We start from the raw sequence: 13,055 nt of genomic DNA on the forward strand, positions 1-13,055 counted from the left end.
CCTATGATTCAGTTAGGAGGGAAGCTTGTACAATATACTCAGGGTTTGGGCTACCCATGAAGCTAGTCAGGCTGATTAAAATGTGTTGAAAAGAAACGCATAGTAAAGTCCATATAGGTAAACATTTTGGATACGGTATGATTTCGCAGATGAATTATATTCAATTAAATTTGTTGTTTAGAATTTGTCATCACAACTGTTCCTGACATGAAAGTCATTCTATACCAATGACATGGACTTTACAAGATCGGAGAAATTCGGAAACGTCTTTAAGTATCATTGCATTTCTACATACAATATTCCTGTTCTTTTACATTGTAGGACGTAAAACAGCGGAAATGGTTCACCATTTGTCACAGAGGTCTTAGAATGATACGAACACACACTGTACCATTAGTGTGATATTCTATTAAAATATGTGTAAGTAAATGTAGCAATACAGTTGAACTAAAATATATTGTCATGTGTAGGTCTGCTTGCAGCATTGAATTATGGTCCGTTAAGATTGATATAAAACATAATCATCTCATCATCTGATGGAAGCGAATGGTTTGGTTAATGTGCAGTTAGGTCCGCGCCATAGCTGAAGCGGTTAGTCGCTGGCTTCACACCGCGGCGGCCCGGCTTCGATCCCGAGGTCTGGTCAAGTGGGATTTATGGTGGACAAAGTGGCGCTGGGGCGGGTTTTCTCCGAGTACTTCGGTTTCCCCTGCCAATCTTCATTCCAGCAAATTCTCCATCATCATAATCACCCGATGCAGGCTACAATAGGGCAATTAGTGGCCGCCGTGCCGAGTGGACCCAGTTGGGCTCCACCCCCCACTAAGCGAATTAAAAAAAATATGTGCAGTTTGTTTAAGTACTTGTTAATTAACTATGTGTCAGTTTTATTATCTATAATATGAAGTCGCCATTTTAAGTTGTCATATCTGATATTCTTTCGTGGGTAAGTAATATTCAGGGATACATAAAACTCCCAAAAACAGATGTCACTTTCATCAGACATATGAGGTTTTATCATGGCCGAAAATTAAGACACTTGCCATTTCAGCGTACTAATTTGAATGACTTCTCATGTCCTCGAAATTTTCATAATTTACACAGAAAAAAAAAGTACTATTATAGTAAGAAAAAATAATCTAAATATTGTATTAAACTCAATAAGGATTATTCTGAAGCATTAAAATCAAGAAATACTTGGGAAAACATTTTTAAATTTCATTGTTCAATTAATTGAAATACTTTGTCCTGTTTTAATCTAATGCGAATTGCCGCTCACATATTGGAAGAGCATGAGGTTCCCAATCTGTATGTACGACGAAACATGCTGCAGTTCTTATTAACTTAAACGAGATTTGCGAGGAATCTTAGAAACTTTCAAATGAAATAAACTTAAGGACAGGATCAGAGAATGAAATGCAGCATTCTTCCTCTCGGATGAAGCGTTTGAGCCAACGATTTTCAACTGTTTGTCAGTTACACTCTTGAGTGTCCACCCATCGGCGACAAATCTTGCACTGGACATAACAGCACCAGTGGTACTTGCACTGGCATCGTTCCACCTTCTCGACGCTGATGGTGCTGTAGCCCCTACCGCAGCACATGTCCTCACAGCTGTCGTATCCATGGGAACTGGTATTGCACGACCTGTGGAATAGGTGAAGACAGTTTATAAGATTCTTGCTGCAGTCGATTCATGAGTGAGTGAGTGATCCAGGGTAGTCACTCCCCCAGTACAGACGGAGTGACCAGCAGTAGTCACGACTCCTCCTCCCGTCAAAGAGGAGGCACCATTTGAAAAAATGTTCAAGGTCTGGAAAGAACAAAAATATGGTCATTAATCATTACGGGACCTGAAACCAGGATTGACTGAGCTTGCGAGGGCCAACAGCAATATACCTGACCTACCGACTTGTATCGTAATAATTGACAGGGTGATACTTTCTAACATTTGTTACTGCGTGAGATATTGTTACTGAAGTGCGATGGCAGAGCTCGAGTTGCACGTGGTAATAATTCAGCTGGTAGATGGTTAATGACACGTGCTTGTTTAGAAGATCTTGAAAAGTTTATTTTATATTGTTGTTTAAAGGTTATTTGTTATGATTGGATTATAAGTACAGGAAGCGGAACCTCTGGTAGATCCATAACAATTGCAGCATATGCATTCTTAGACTCCAGTATGGGTAAAAGGTAAAGTTGTCCCTACACTACGCCATGAAGACGTATGAAGGAATGGATGCATAGATTCACGTATTATTGACGTTGGCACTAGTTGGAGGTAAGTGGTCAGCTTCACGCCTCGGCCGCTTTACCACGGGGGAAAGAACCCCGCGGTATCCCTTGGATAAGCTTGGTTGGCTGTACCTACTGAACTATGCTTTTGTGAATACGATACCAAAACTCCTTGTTTCAGAAAAGGATTGTAATCCATTGACTAGCTAACCCACTGTTAGCTTCTCAAGAATGACTGTCCCCAGTGAAGTTAATAGCAATTATGATTAATTATGTTTAAGTTCATAGAATAACTTAGGATTCTGGCGTTCTTACTTCGACACCAGACATTAAAATTTAATGAATTTTCTCGATTTTGAGATAGACTTTTTAAACGTTTCGACATGTCTGAAATGGGGACGTGTCTTACATTTGCTTGCGTTTAAGAATTTATGTCTAATTATACTGTCACATATGGGAGGGGTTGTGCGTGACTTATAAGACGAGTTCTGGATTGAATAATTGATTTTATTGACACCTTATTCACACAACTCGGGACTACGAGTAATACAGAGCTATCGCTATTTCCACACTTTACAGTTCACCGTTACACACACACGTACACTAGGGTCCTCAGTCTTCACTAACCATATGCTGGCAACTGATTTCATAGCATGAGGTCCTCTTTTCACGCCTAATTTCTTTCTTGCCATTAATCTGCAGCTGAAAATTCGACTGAAGACTCGACTCACGTCTGCTCCCAAGCTCATATTCTTCCAGGCTGGCGTCTCGAAACTCGACTCGACTCTATTCGATTCGACAACTGCCAACTCCTGAACTCTTCTTTATAACCACTTTGCACGGACCACGCAAAAAACAATCTCTCTGTTTTTAGGAAGCCGTATTTAGAGCGCGTTACTCGATTGTTGCGTGCGTATTCGTTGCCGCGGGAATGTGTTTACCGAGTCGTTGCTTAAAATCGAATGTCTATTCTGACTTCGCTGTTCCGGATTTCGGGCGTCATGACACAATATATGACAAAAGCGTAAGGAAAATCTCCACGTCCGTAGCGCCAGTCATGGGACACAGAACACGAAGATAGAAGCAGAGATCATTCCGAAATCATTTCTATTTCCCCTACCCCTCCCACACTACTGCTTTCACTTGTATACTTGCCCTTCCCCCTTCACCCTCACTGCTCTCACATAGCTGTGTATATTCCCAAACAGTCTGCTTTTACCGGTTCTCACGGTCTCTTCGCTTGCAGAATTCTTATATTTTCTTCTACCCTGAAGATGGAGGCGATACGTTCCTCCGAAACGTCGGTTAACACCACTTATACACGGTGCCAAATCCCAGAAGACTGCTTTGTTCATAGTCACCGCCGTGAAAGCCTCAAATCTTACATTTCTATTTCCGTTGTTAAAAATGTCGTTACGTGTGACATTAAATCAAGAACCTGATGGGGGCTTGGGTCCTCAAAATACAAAGCGTTTTAATATTAACTAATTTTCTGTCGTGAAGAGAGATCGATCAGCTTTCATTATTGCGTCTTAAAATGAAGGGTGCCTTTTACAAACGACGGCATCTTGAAATCGAGGAAATACAGTAACAATATTACAATTTATAGGTCTAATTTGCATCCATTACCATAATTTTTCAGATATAACCTCAAGGTTTCCCACCGCTGCCATTTGGACATAATAAAATTAAAAGTACAGTATTCAGGCCTGTAACGCTATGTACGAGTAGTTAGGAGAAAGTGGGAACTTTCGGAGGAATATAGCTTCTCCATCTTCAGGGACGAAGCTGATATTGTTGTCCTATTGCTGCCGGATTCCTGCTTGTCTTATTCTTCGATCCTCAAGATAGAGGTGATATTTTCTTCGAAACGTCGGGCTCTTTCTAAACTACACGGTGCTACAACATAGAAGACAACTTCTTCATAGTCACCGTCTTAAGGACATCAAATTCAACACAAAATTTTCCATATGCTATTTATAGACATGTTTTTGATCTCCATAGCAAATTCTCACATGCCCGCAGTGTCAGAGGGAGAGGAACATGCAGATTTCGAGATGAAATTCAAAATCTGTGAACTTCTCGAAGCTACGTGTATATTACAACACAAAATCCCGGGTCCTTACACTGGACAGTGTCACTACCACTCCCACCTCACAAGTTCGCTCAGCTAGAATGTTGTTACTGATGTTGGGCGAAATTGGAAAGCACAAAGGTGAGGATGGCCCTCTGATGGCAATATAATATGACGGAATAATACATTTCTATGGAACGGCTCGGTAAACACGGCCTAAAATCCGGAATAGCAGCAGAAACAGAAGTTAATTTTCTATACAGCGGAACGCGAACTCCTGTTTCTGCGACAACGAATATTAACAGAGATTCGTCAGACAGACGTCGTTCAGAAGGACTTCAATGTGTGAGCTGTTATAATTGATTGTAATTGTAAAGAGGTGCCAAAAAGCGGCCTCCGTACTCTAGGGGCAACGTTCCCACCTCATGACTCAAGGTACGCGGGTTCAAAACCCGGCGGAGGTCGTGGAATTTTTAAGGGCGGAAAAATTCAGGGAACAAGTCCTCCGGGAGGGATTTTAAGCCGTGGGTCCCGTGTCGTAGATTTACGGCACGTAAAAGATCCTCATGTCTCTAGGAGACCTCTGAGCAAAATTAGACAAAGTTTCCCGCCCAAGTAGTTTCCAATGCCTCCGGTAGATGGGGAAGTATCGGGTACCACTGCCAGTAGAGGGGCCGAACTCGCTGGCTGAATGGGGCTGATAGCGAGCACCAGTACCGGAAGGGTATGGCGACTGGTAGAATATCAAAGGGGGACGTACAATAGATCAACAACTGGTCGCGGTGCATGGGGAAACCCACCCCCTCCAATAATGAATGAATGAATGAATGAATGAAAAAGGGTGCCAATAAACCCACTCATCAAATTCAGAACCCATTATTATTAGTCACGCCAACCTTGTATACCTGACAATACTAATACCAATTTTAATGAACATCTTTCATACGATGAAAGAATAAATGACAGTTTTCTGCTTGCTTGCCACATCTTCTCCCTTGAGGATAGAGGCGGCATGTTCCTCCGAAACGTCGATGGCCTTCTACTGGGCTACATAGCGTCACATCTCAGACAGTAGTATAGTGTTTGAGAACAGGGTGCCGAGGGGAATATTTGGGGCTAAGATGGAGAACTTAATAGGAAGTTCGAGAAAATTGCATAATGAGGAGCTTCATAATTGTACTTTTCAGTCTTTGACTCTTACGGGCGCGGTGGTACATTTTCGGTGTTCCACAGAAGGCGGAGAATTTTCTATCTGAGCTACTAATAGGTTCTCAAGAAGTCTGCGCCATGAAGTAACTTATACCCCCTTACTTACAGGCAGGCGTCTTACGAATTTCCCTCCGCATACTGGTGTGTTAGCGAACTGCTGTCGTCTGATTTATAACGCTGGATTTCTACTGCGCATGGCAGAAATTCCGTCCGACGCACCTTCCTTGTTGGTGGCTTTTTGCGTCATTGTCGGATAGCTGTGTACAAGAGTGGCACATGGGGTATTTTAATTTTTAATTTTGTTTGACTTCGATTAACCAAGAATGATACGAAAGGGAAATGAAAGTATGTAAGGCTGTGAAATGGAAAAAGTGTATAGGAAGTTAGAGGTAGATAGCAAAAATGTTAATTCCATACTTTAGATATTACTTAGGGCCGTGTCATAGCTCAAGCGGTTAGTCGCGGGCTTTCCACCGCGTCTGGTCAAGTGGGATTTATGGTGGACAAAGTGGCGCTGGGGCACGTTTTCTCCGAGTACTTCGGTTTCCCCTGCCAATCTTCATTCCACCAATTGCTCCACAATCACCCTCACCTATCATCTGGGGCTGGTACAATAAGCCAGAAGTGGCCGCAGTTCAAGGGACTTAGCCCCGCCCCACTAGAAATAAAAGAAAGATAATACTTATGTTTAAAACAAATGATCTCAGCTTTACACTTATGTCTTTGTAAAATGAAGTCGGTAATAAACCATTATTATTCTATCCACTTTTATATACATCCCCACATACGAAAAAAATCTTGTATTTATAGTTTTATATTATATTGATGATTTTTGGGTAGTCACCTAACGATGGTTGTTTACGGTTCAAACGTGTAATGTACAATAGGATATAAAAGCTGGCTATGAGCTGGATGGCCGGATTTCGATTCCCGGTAGAGGCAAGATTGTTTTTTCTACTGCTTCATAGTATCCAGACCGGCTGTGGGGCCCATCTAGCCTCCTATCCAATGGGCACTGGGGGCTATTTCCACGGAGGTAAAGCGACGAGAGCGTGAAGCTGAACACTCACCTCCATCAAGTGTCGAGGACAAGAATGGCGGAGCTACACCTTCACTCCTCTGTATATTTTCATGGAATCGCGCTTAAGGACAGGGACAACTTTACATTTTATCTTAAGTTTGCTTGAAGGTTAATTTTTCAAGGAGTCGGCTTCATGGAGTTAATGAGATATGCTTTATAAGAAATATTATGTAATGTTCTGCGTTTGAAAAGAAGATAGTGACGATAAATGCTTCTTGAACGGAAACTTTGAATGAAAAAACTCAACAATAGACGTTTAAATTCGTCAAGTAATTCCGGGCGGACAAAAACAATCTTCATTTTGCGCAGTTCTTGTAAAGAACGAACTGGCCCGAGATATTCAGAGTTACGTCAAGCAATTTTTACGCAATTCATACGCGTTTCGCGGCTATACTAACGCACATTACCTAACTCCATATATGCAGTTAGTAGATTTGTTTGTAGTGCAAGGGTTCAGTGCCCGAGCAAATCAAGGAAGATGAGATGGGTAGGATATTTCACGTGCAAAACCAAAAGTGCACACAAAAATTCTGGTAAGAAACCCAGAAAGGAAGATATAGCTTAGAAGATAATATTAAAATGAATTCTGAAGAAATAAGGTGGGACAGTGTTGATTGGACTCATGTGGCTTAGAAATAAGGTTCAATAGTGAGCTCTTGCGAATAGGGTGACAAGTTTTCGGATTACGTAAAAGGCGAGAAATCTATTTACTACCCGAGTGGCTTGTTATTGCCTCAAGAAGGGCCCGCCTCCAGATAGGTCCAGCATCACGTGGTTGAGGGTCTTGTTTCTCCTATTTACGATTTGTTTTCTACAATGTCATGTCAGCGTAACGGCCGTTGAGAATTGAGCGGGAAATCTCATCATATGTTGTATAAGAATATGTACCATTAACTTCCACGACTTTCTCCCGTATTCCTTTCCAGCCCTACATGTTGTTGAATGATGCGTCGAGACCGATGCTTATTTCAATCTACCACGAACAGCACACACAAATAACCACCCGTAAATTGTCTCCTATATATACATATCCATAACAAAATATCTGTACTCACAGAATAGATATGATATAGCGAAATAAAAGTGTGCTGCTCGTTCGTGACCTATTGACTTACTCAGCGTGGTGAAACTCGACATTTCGTGGCTATGGCGATGTAAAATTTTGTAATTACAACAGAAAATTGCACGCTTACATTTATGAATATTGTTTATATGTATATAGGAGACTATGGGTTAGTGTAATGGGCCGATCAGAGTGGCCGCGCGGTCTAAGGCATGAAACGTCTCCGCTCGCTTGAATACTAGGGTCGTGGGATCGAAACACACTCAAGTCATGTCTGTCTGTGTTTATTCTGTGTTTGTGCTGTCCTGTGTGTAGGTAATGGCCTTGCGACGGGCTGATGTCCGTCCAAGGAGTCTTACCGACTCTGTATAGGATTAAGAAAATGAAAAAGCGGCCAAGGACGAAAGGGCCGTAGAACCACAGAGAGAGAAAGAAAGGGATTGGTGTGATGAGGCTCTTGAAGTTGGATATCCTTATTTGAGGTCCTACACCGTGACTTGAAGCCACTGTTGCAGTGAACCACGTAAAGTTTGCACGTGGGAAAGTTAAGACGGACGGGCGGGCGGTCTCCGTGATCTGGCAAACAGAAGCAAACGAAACATAACGCATTTTGGCAGGTTTCTAAGATATCTTCTCAGTGAGTTACAAGTTCTCCATTTCGAGAATTTTTCCCATTTTTTGTGTCCATTCTTTTGTCCCTTGATTCCTGTAATTACTGTCTGCAATGTCGGAACAGCTGTCTTGCGCGGTTGATTTCTTGAGGTTCGGAAGAATCTGGTTTCAGAACAACTTTTGATGCGCTAGTAAATTCTTGAACACCGGAGAGAGAGAAAAAAGAGACTGCTAGAGAAAACCCAACTCTTGTGGCCTTGGTTTCCACAGGTATTTCTGGACTTTGACTATTTTCCGATACCTTAATACGTTCTGAAAAGTCAAAGTCAAAGACAAAGTCACATTGCGACTGACGGCCAGTCAGTCAGTAAGTCTTGGTGTCGAGCACCCTCCTGGGGCTCATGACCAGATATTTATTACTATTTGACAGTTACGGTCTTGTTTCTGTGGGTGCCCTCTCTGACGAGAGGACGGGTCTGTCTTTTGTATATGCTCCTGGTCCTTGCCAGCGCAGTCTTTCTCGGGTCCAAGTCCCTTGGTACTCGAGACCATATATTACTGTCTCAAATTTGAGACTTCCCTTTCGCCTCCTACGACTCGCAGGGTCACGGTGTAGGTATTCGCCCCCCCCCCTCCACACGGGTTGGAATCGTTCTGAAAAGAATTAACCGCCTACTTTCATTTCATTCGACACGGACCGCATAGGGAACGATGTCCCCAACAATTCCATTGTTTCCACGGGAACGTGTTTACCGAACCGTTGCCTAGCGACGATAAGGGTTACACGTATACAGATACACATACTGAAACAACAAGGTGATTTCACAATCATACTTTTATTATTTGTTTTTATAGAGAAAGTAGGCTAAAAACCGGAACACAAGAGTGGAGGCTGGGTAGGATACCTCCACTGTAGCTCTACGAGCCGTAGGTGGCGACGAAAGGGGAAGTCTCGAATCTGAGCCGGTAAAATATGGTCGCGAGTCCCACAAGTCTCGGACCCGAAAATGACTGCGCTGTCAAGGACCAGCAATAATTGTCTCGCCAGAGAGAGAGAGCGCCCCACAACAGCAAACCCGCAATGTCCGGCAGTAATAAAGATCTGGTCGTAAGCCCCAGATGGGAGCTTTCTTCAAAGATAGACTGACCGACTGATCGTCGGTCGTAACATAGACTCGACTCGACTCGACAAATGTTTAGAATTTGGCTCTGCTCAAACCCTCAAGTGCGTGTGTGTGTGTTGATGGGGGCTACTCAAATGGTTCCGTTAGAAGGGACTAATTTCCGTCGCTGTAAGATCATTGCTATCAGCTGTATCTGACAGACCAAACTGAGCAGGTGCCCCGACTTGATCTTTTTCCCGAAAACCTGCGCTCTCTTTCTTAGAACATCCGACCATGGACGCAGCCCAGAAAGCGAATCTGTTGGGCCCAATACGTCATTTTCACAACCCTATAAATGTATTAGGCCCGGTGATGTGGATGTGTGTTTATTTAAGATACCCAAAAGTTTTCTCCGATATCCTGATTCTATCCCCGACAGAAAGCTGTAGTAGTATTTACGGGATGGACTCACACACAGGAGTGAGAGAGGTGCCTATGCTTCAGCTGATATTGCAGTCTCCAGCTTTTCCGAGAAGAAATTTCCGTGTTGATAACGTGCGTATGCAGTGAAATCGTGATACTGGATACTGGGTGGGTGTGTATGTGCTTGGAGACTGTAGCTAGAAACGGAAATAGTTTCTCTGAGGTCCTGCGATTTCTTGCATCACCCCCGTCCGTTCAGAAAAACGTGCTACTGGATAGTAACATGAGACGATCGTTTATACAGCTTTTATGTGAAGTAGAAGAAATTGTTTTGGAAGATGTAGGCATAGAATGAAGGGAAATATTAAAACCGATATTAATGATCGTGCATTATATCTGACTGATTCTATGGTCCAGAATATTTGTTGAGAACCTAATGGTTGCTCAGCTATTCAAGAAATTTCACCGTCTTTTATGAAAACCAAAGGTTCACTATTGGGTTGAAAGGACTCCATCACTCTAACCTTTCTGAGCCAGATGAATCCATTTTACAACCTCCCACACTTTTCTCTTTAATATCTGTTTTAATATTATCCTTCAGTTTAAGCCTGTGTTTTCCAAGAGGTCTCCATTTATCCCGACGAAACCTGTATACGCAATTATGAACTTTACCACGCGTTCTACATTATCATTCACATCGTCTGCCTCGATTTCGTCATCCTAACAGTATCTGGTCGGGAGCATAAATTATGAAGGGCTTCATTGTGTCGCCTTCCTCAGTCTTATGTTACTTTCGCACCTTTAGGCAAGGGCATCCGCAAGGGGGGGGGGGTTAGGCCAAGCATGTGCTCCCCTGCATTTGGAGGAAGACAACATTCACTATAGAAAAAATGTATCAATTATTAATCAACAGAAATTAAAGTATTTCTTTTTTAAATGTATTATTCTGTACTGAATGCTGTACGGCGTTAAGTGAAGTAGCATCAATGTCAACTTGAAAGTAAATTTTCTGGCTCTACTCCTTCGGAAATATTCCTATGGTTGCCCGTATCCTAAAGTCACCATCTTCTTAGCACCCCTTTCACAATCATCCATAGTCTATATCTTTCGCTTTATATGAAAGACCGGGTTTCATATCCATATAAAACAATCGACAAAATTTTAGATTTATATATTAAAACTATCAAATAAATCAAAATAAAAAAGTATTCACGAAATTGTCATAAATATTTTTCCTCTTGAATAACAGGTTAGAAGCATCTATGGTTAATAATATAACAATAGCAGTGAAAATTTTCGAGTGATGTATATACGTACGTTTGGAATTGCCACTTCGAAACCTGACATAGGGTGGTCGGGATTATTATACCCCGCGTTATAATTACAGGATAGGGCGCAGAGCCATCTACCATTGTGTGAAGGCGTTCCGTTCGTAACGCGATAATGACGGGTTCCTGGCTTGGAGTGTACACTCACAGCACCTGCGAATGAGGACACCTCGAACCTTGTTTAGGCAACCTGACGAGAGTAAATTCCTCTCTAACTAAGCCTGAATCTCCCACCGGCTTTTAAATACCGGAAATACATATGTTGAAAATAGAATTTAGTACGGTTTTGACGTTCTCACAACGGTGGTAACGGGGAGTTTTATCTTCTGGGATATAACGCCGTGTGTACCGTTGAAAACCAACCGATAAATTGGAGTGATACGTTGCCTCCATCTTCAGGACTGAAGAATAAACCGAGCAAGAAACCAGCGTGAAAGCAGGTGGAAAGCAGAGCCAGAGGCAGACGTTGACTTTCAACGGACTACACGGCGTTATATCCCAGGAGATAGAAGTCTTCACAATCTAGGAACTTTGATCTACGTGAATAACTTTCCAATAGCAGATAACGTGAGATTCACTGATAATTGAAGACATAAGGACTTTCAACCCCAGTAAATTTTCCCATCCCAACATTTCTATTAGCAGTCGTATTGTTTTTAAGAGACGGTGAATCCAGAACCTCATTTCTTCTATGAACTATTTCGATCTGTCGGAACCCTAGAAGTACGTACTATAAAGGATCTTCCTCTGTCTAGGTCTCTATGTAGTATGTGTGACATAGACGGAGTTTTGGATTCGATATTGCATTTATCGACCACTTACGCAGAATGTAGGACTGGAAAGGAAACAAAAAAAAAAACAGAGCAGCAGAAAATATTAACAAGAAAACTTAGGTCAAACATGACACTTCCCGTTGAATTCTGAATAGAAGTTACCTTAGTAAATGTGCATACATATATAAATAAAGTCAATAGAGAGCTCGTTAAATAACAACGGGGAGAAACGAGCCAAGAGGGAGGTCCTGAGAATCCTATTCTTTCATCCATATATGCAGATATTTTGTCAGCCGTCCTTGATAATAACTTGTTATATTTAAAAAGTATATCATTCGGTTTATTTACAGCAAGAATTACAGGGTGTAGCATTTAAGATGCAACCCAAACAACAATCATGTTTTGTGGTAAGGAAGTGATATCAGAATCTGTACCTCCTTATAAATATACTCTCTTAGCTTTCCTCGTAAAATTGCTGTCACTGTCACTATGGTTACTAGCCTGTTGCTCTCACCAGTTGCGCAGAAGCTGTGAACGTAAGAGCATCCTGTATTCACGATCAGAACGTGTGTCAATCCTCGAAAATTACTTGGCACCAAAATGGATGCTGCTCTCCTTGAAGCATTTAGCAGTGCGTACTACGACAAGGAAATATCGAATAAGATTACAATACTTACGCCACCCGAAAGCTTGTATATAATGTAGTTTTCTTTGCTTCTTAAATGGCACACCCTGTATGTGATGCTATGTGAATGATATGTTTCTCACAAGCATCCATGCTTTTAAAATTTTTTTGCCACATAATTTGCGCTAATCACTTCGTAAGAAAGTAAAGTTGTGTTTACTACGCCATGAACATGTATGGGGAAATGGATGTAAAGAGCCACGTATTCTTGACCACAGCATTAGCCGGAGATGAGTGGTCAGCTTCACTCCCCGGCAGCTTTACCCCCGTGGAAAGTGCCCCCGGTACCCACTAGATAGGAGGCTGGGTGGGCCCCAGAACCGGTCTGAATGCTGTGGAGAAGAGAAAAATCTTGTTCTTAGTGGGACTCGAATTCCAACCCCTACTATCATCCAGTCCGTGGCCCAATCGCTATGCCACTGAGCTATCCCGGCTCCATGAAGCCGGATTTAATAGTGAGCCTAATTTC

General features: G+C 42.2%; 1 protein-coding gene across 3 annotated transcripts in view; it reads right to left on the reverse strand.

The window, feature by feature from the left end:
• Positions 1-777: 777 nt before the first annotated feature.
• The window catches only part of LOC111866785 (protein Wnt-11b-2), a 69,061-nt gene continuing 56,783 nt past the window's right edge, over positions 778-13,055 (reverse strand). For all 3 annotated transcript variants that reach the window (XM_033752411.1, XM_033752412.1, XM_023856043.2), the window contains exon 7: positions 778-1,647. In XM_033752411.1, coding sequence (XP_033608302.1) covers positions 1,473-1,647 — 175 coding nt within the window. In that variant the 3' untranslated portion in view covers positions 778-1,472. The remainder of the gene's footprint in view (positions 1,648-13,055) is intronic.

The sequence above is a fragment of the Cryptotermes secundus genome, unplaced genomic scaffold (assembly GCF_002891405.2).
Source record: "Cryptotermes secundus unplaced genomic scaffold, Csec_1.0 scaffold384, whole genome shotgun sequence".
NCBI lineage: Eukaryota > Metazoa > Arthropoda > Insecta > Blattodea > Kalotermitidae > Cryptotermes > Cryptotermes secundus.